This window comes from Rhinatrema bivittatum, chromosome 9 (genome assembly GCF_901001135.1).
Source record: "Rhinatrema bivittatum chromosome 9, aRhiBiv1.1, whole genome shotgun sequence".
Taxonomy (NCBI): domain Eukaryota; kingdom Metazoa; phylum Chordata; class Amphibia; order Gymnophiona; family Rhinatrematidae; genus Rhinatrema; species Rhinatrema bivittatum.
The window spans coordinates 108,322,280-108,327,040 of NC_042623.1; the positions used below are offsets into that span (position 1 = coordinate 108,322,280).

Consider the following 4,761-nt stretch of genomic DNA (forward strand, 5'->3'; position numbering starts at 1 on the left):
AAATTTGTATTGCACCATGTATTATGATGCTTTTTTGCATGCGTTAAGGTGTTTTTCGCATGTGAAATCGCCTTAACCGCATGCGAAAACTTCATAACGTGAGTTGATAAATGACCCTGTATGTTTGAAGTATGGTTCCAGGGGTTACATTTACATTCTCCAGCAACTCCAGTTTGTTGTGGACAGTCAAATTGCCCTTTATATGTGCCACATTAGAGGAGGCCCGCCTCTTGAGGCATGGGCCGTATAACTGGGCAGACGTGCGGCAGGTAAGAGGGAGGGGGGAGGGGGCACAGCTTAGGTGCGGAGAGGGGCGGACAATAGGATTAGGGGCCAGTTCAAACCTGGGCATGAGCCAATGAGACAAAGAAGGCGGCGTCTCTGAGCTCAGGTACTTAGAGGTAGGGCGGGGTGAGGGGAGCACATTTGCAGCCGGGAATCGAGAGCAACAGGCTGATCTCAGCACGGCTGTGCTGTAACAGGCTGACCTCAGCACGGCTGTGCTACAACAGTTTTGCTTTTACTTTCACTTTGCCTCCAGCACGGCCGTGCTGTAAGAGGAGCAGATCAGCTAAAGGAGCAGGAACGATTTCTTTGATTACATCATTGGGTAAAGTACATAGATTTTGTGGCTTATAGGCAAAATGTTGAGAATATTAATGGTAATTGTGTGTTGCTAAGGTCTGGAAGGTATGCTCACCCCCCCCCCCCCTTTTGCATTGAACTGGCTCTGCATTACCAGTACTTTATTTAATGAAAAGGCTTTGAATGCATGGCTGTTTCTGCCTGGAATGTTATTTTATTTAAGGAAATGCCTTAGCACATGGCTGGTTATATATATTTTAACTAATATATATTTAGTGAAATGCCATGGGCTCTCGGCCACACTTTACCTGTTATTATATATATATATTTTATGAATTCATGGCTGGCTTCCAGCACAATGCTTGCTCCGCATGTTGCTGTATTTATTGAAAGGGCAGCGAGTGCAGGGCTGGTTATCTTTCACTTGTAGCCTCTTAGAAACGCCATTGAAGGGGTCTGCACATGGTGAATGCATAGGTGGTTAGAGCACATGGCTGGCAGTAGCAGGCTTGGTAGCTCAGTGGTTAGAGCACTGATCTTGTAGGCTTACTTTACTTTAAAATCGATGTTTTCTATGTATTGCTTTACCCCTCGCTCTCTAAATTGCTAGGAAGTGGGCAGGCTTCATGTCTACCATGCTACCTCAACATCCTGTGGATGTGCTTTGTTATACCTAAGTAATCTGACAATTAAAAAGTAGCCAGCATTCCGTAGTTGGGAATTCTGATGATATGTCTGTGGGACAGCGGTATGGCATTTGAGTGCTCAGCCAGGTTAACAGGATGGTTTTATATTAATCCTAAAGGTGATATTTAGCATTCGGTTACCATTTAAAGGGACAGCTGTCCCATGTGCACGTTTATACTGAATTATAAGGGGTACAGGACCCTCAGCTTGATAGATATGATTTAGGCTGCGCTATGCAGCTCTATTCAAAGTAAATTAAATTATTAATGAAAGGTTGGATTACATCTTAGCATGGTATTGTGGTTCTCATGGGAAGGGCTTGCCAGCAGAGGTCAGCACATGGCAGCGGCCATTTTGGGAGTTTAGCACATGGCAGCGGCCATTTTGGGAGTTTAGCACATGGCAGCGGCCATTTTGGGAGTTTAGCACATGGCAGCGGCCATTTTGGAGGTCAGCACATGGACTTTCAGGATTTTCTTTTTTTTTTTTTTTTTTTTTATTACTTTCCTTTTACTCCCCAGGCCCCCCCCCCCCCCCCCCATGCGCTGGCACTCCCGCCTCCCCCCAGAGTCCGGCCGCCCCTCGCCCCCCCCTCCACCTTCCTCAGCTGCCCCCACCCCCATCCTGTTCCCGTCCAGCCCCCCCAAACTTGCCGGGCCCAAACGTGCGCCCAGCCCCAGCCCCCCCCCCCCCCCCCCCCCCCCCGGCTCCTTGCACCCCTCCCCCACCCCCCCCCTTAGCAGGTGTGCGCACACCCACATTTGGCTACCTATTCATATGCCCCCCCCCCCCCCCAAAACTGTGCGAGATCTAACCATTTAATATGTCTACACAGCATGGCTACCACTCAGTTTGCTATGGCTTTTGCCCCGTCCGCACTTATGCCGGACCAGGCTCAGGCTCTAGCCAAGCGAGCACGTCGGAAGCCAAGCAAATTGCAGGAAAACTTTGCGGCAACGCCAGAAGTCGAAAAACGTAAGACCAAGACACAGAGGAATAAGAAGAGGAAATCCGCAAGCACACGACAACCGCGTAGCATCAGCCATTTGGGCTGCTATGTGCCGGAGCAGCCCCCTCCACGGGGCATGACCCCTGCAGCACCGACCCCTGCAGCACTGCCACGAGAGAACTTCGGCAATGTTACCGAACGACAGCTGCGTCAGCTCATGGACCAAACCTGGTCAGCGGCTGCTATCCATGGCACGGACAGGGTGAAGGCAATGCTGGATGCCTTAACGCATACCACTAGCCCATCCCCTGGCTCAGTGCCCATCGGTCCACAGCACGGTGCAGCGGGCAGCTCCAACAGTTCAGCTGGCAACACCCAGCCACCAGCATGTCAACAGACAGCTCATGGACAACACGGGCAACCGCAAGAAGGACAGAACTGTGAGTACCCTGATTTAAACCGGGGCCAGGGTAATGTGCAGGTACCCCCAACACAGCCCAGTTACCCACCACCAAGGAATGGCAGCGAAGTGTGGCTGGGGCCACAAAGCGCTCCTACTGACAATTTCGCTGCTATGAAAGCTATTTTCGATAACTGGCATGGGCAGGGTAATGCTAACACTAGCCCAACACAGGAAACAGGGCAGTCAGGACGACCCATGGGGGATATTTTACTTGTGACACCAACCCCAGCCCCAGCTACAGCTGTTGGAACACCAACCACAGCTACAGCGGTTGGAACAACGGTGGGTCAGCTGGGGACCAATGGGCACAATACCACTGGTAGCTCAGCCACGAATGGCAATAACGCTGCACAATACACATGTACAGTGGGCTCACTAACCGCGCATGTGTCAGAGGCGTTAAAAGAGAAAATATGGCGCAGCGAATATGTAGATATATTCGAGCTGCTCAGGAAAGAAGGGGAGGGTTCCGATCCCAAATGCCACGAAGCGTGCAAACTCTCAGCTAGGGAGAAACCCTGCATCGCTAAAACGCTAGCTAATTGGTCAGCAGGATTCAGAATTCTGTCATCCATCATAGGTCAAAAATTTCCTGAAAAATGTTGCTCCTTAATTGCTTACCAGGACGTCATTTGTGGTGCTTATCGCACGTATGGCGGTACGGCTTGGTTGGAGTATGGTGCAGGAGGTTGTCCCTGGCTTCGCTGGCAATGCATACCAGCCGAGTACATGGTTAACTCCTCGCCAACATACTTTTACGGGAAGATTTCCATTTCGGCAAGGTCAGCCCTTTCGTCAAGGGCAAAGGTGGGGGCAAGCCACTAGATTTAGGGGTGGGGGGACTCCCATCTGTAGGCTGTTCAACTCTGGTTTTTGCAGATTCGCTGCTGCCTGCAAATTCAGACACGCCTGCATGGGATGCGGTGCAGGCCACCCTCAAACAAAATGCTCAAGGGGAGGAACCATCCCCCACACAGAGCAACAATAAATTCATTAGAGCACCTACCCCCATTAAGATACATAGCTTGCAGGTCTGTTTAAAGGGTTATCAGCCCAAGGAGGCCAGATGGCTATACGAAGGGTTTTCCCAAGGTTTTCATATACCTTTCATGGGGCCAGAAACCGCCACAGAGGCTAAGAATCTCTTATCTGCGAGGAATAATGAAGAGGTCATTGCACTAAAGATCAAAAAAGAAAGCGACATGGGTAGGTTGGAAGGCCCATTCAAGGACAAACCTCTACCTCATTTTAGGATTTCCCCTCTGGGGGTGGTTCACAAAAAAGAGCCAGGGGAATTCCGAATGATTCACCATTTATCCTTCCCAGAGGGTGGGTCAGTGAATGATTACTTGGACCCCGAAGCATGCTCGGTTGCCTACGCCTCATTTGACCAGGCATTAGACATGGTGAGGCATTGGGGGCAAGGGGCATGGTTGGCAAAAGCCGACATTGAATCAGCCTTCCGCTTGCTTCCAATACATCCAAGCTGCTTCCATCTGTTGGGGTTTCAATTCCAAGGTAAATATTACTTCGATAAATGCCTCCCGATGGGCTGCTCTATATCTTGCGCCTACTTTGAGAGGTTTAGCACATTTGTGCAATGGGCTGTAGAGCAGGACATCGGGAAAGGGAAAATCATATACTATTTGGATGATTTTCTGTTTACCGGCCATAGGGACACACAGGCCTGTGCGCAAGCCCTCGAAGCATTCACCCGGAAAACTGACGAATTAGGCATTCCGCTAGCTAAGCACAAATCAGAAGGACCGTCACAAAAATTGTCATTTCTCGGTATCAAAATTGATACTCTGCAAATGGTCACACGCCTACCGCCCGCAAAAATAGCAGCGTTACGGGCCAACATATCTACTACCGAACAATCACGCTAAAACAAATGCAGTCACTCATTGGTCACCTCAATTTCGCTTGCAAGATCATGCCCATGGGTCGCCCCTTCATGAGAAGATTGTCCCAAGCCACAGCAGGTATTCGCAGGAGCCATCATTTCATTAGAATCACCAAGGAGCTCAGGGAGGACCTCATAGTATGGAAGACATTCCTAGGGGAATATAATGGG

At 49.9% G+C, this 4,761-nt stretch overlaps 1 protein-coding gene across 1 annotated transcript; it reads left to right on the forward strand.

Annotated features, from left to right (window-relative positions):
* Positions 1-391: 391 nt before the first annotated feature.
* Positions 392-4,473, forward strand: LOC115099239. Its single transcript, XM_029616710.1, has 2 exons — positions 392-610; positions 2,108-4,473. The coding sequence occupies exon 2, from the start codon at positions 2,109-2,111 to the stop codon at positions 3,507-3,509; it is 1,401 nt and encodes a 466-aa protein (XP_029472570.1). The 5' UTR covers positions 392-610; position 2,108; the 3' UTR covers positions 3,510-4,473.
* Positions 4,474-4,761: the final 288 nt, after the last annotated feature.

Coding starts and splice junctions, on each gene's coding strand:
- LOC115099239 (XM_029616710.1), top strand. CDS start 2,109: ATGGCTACCACTCAGTTTGCTATGGCTTTTGCCCCGTCCGCACTTATG.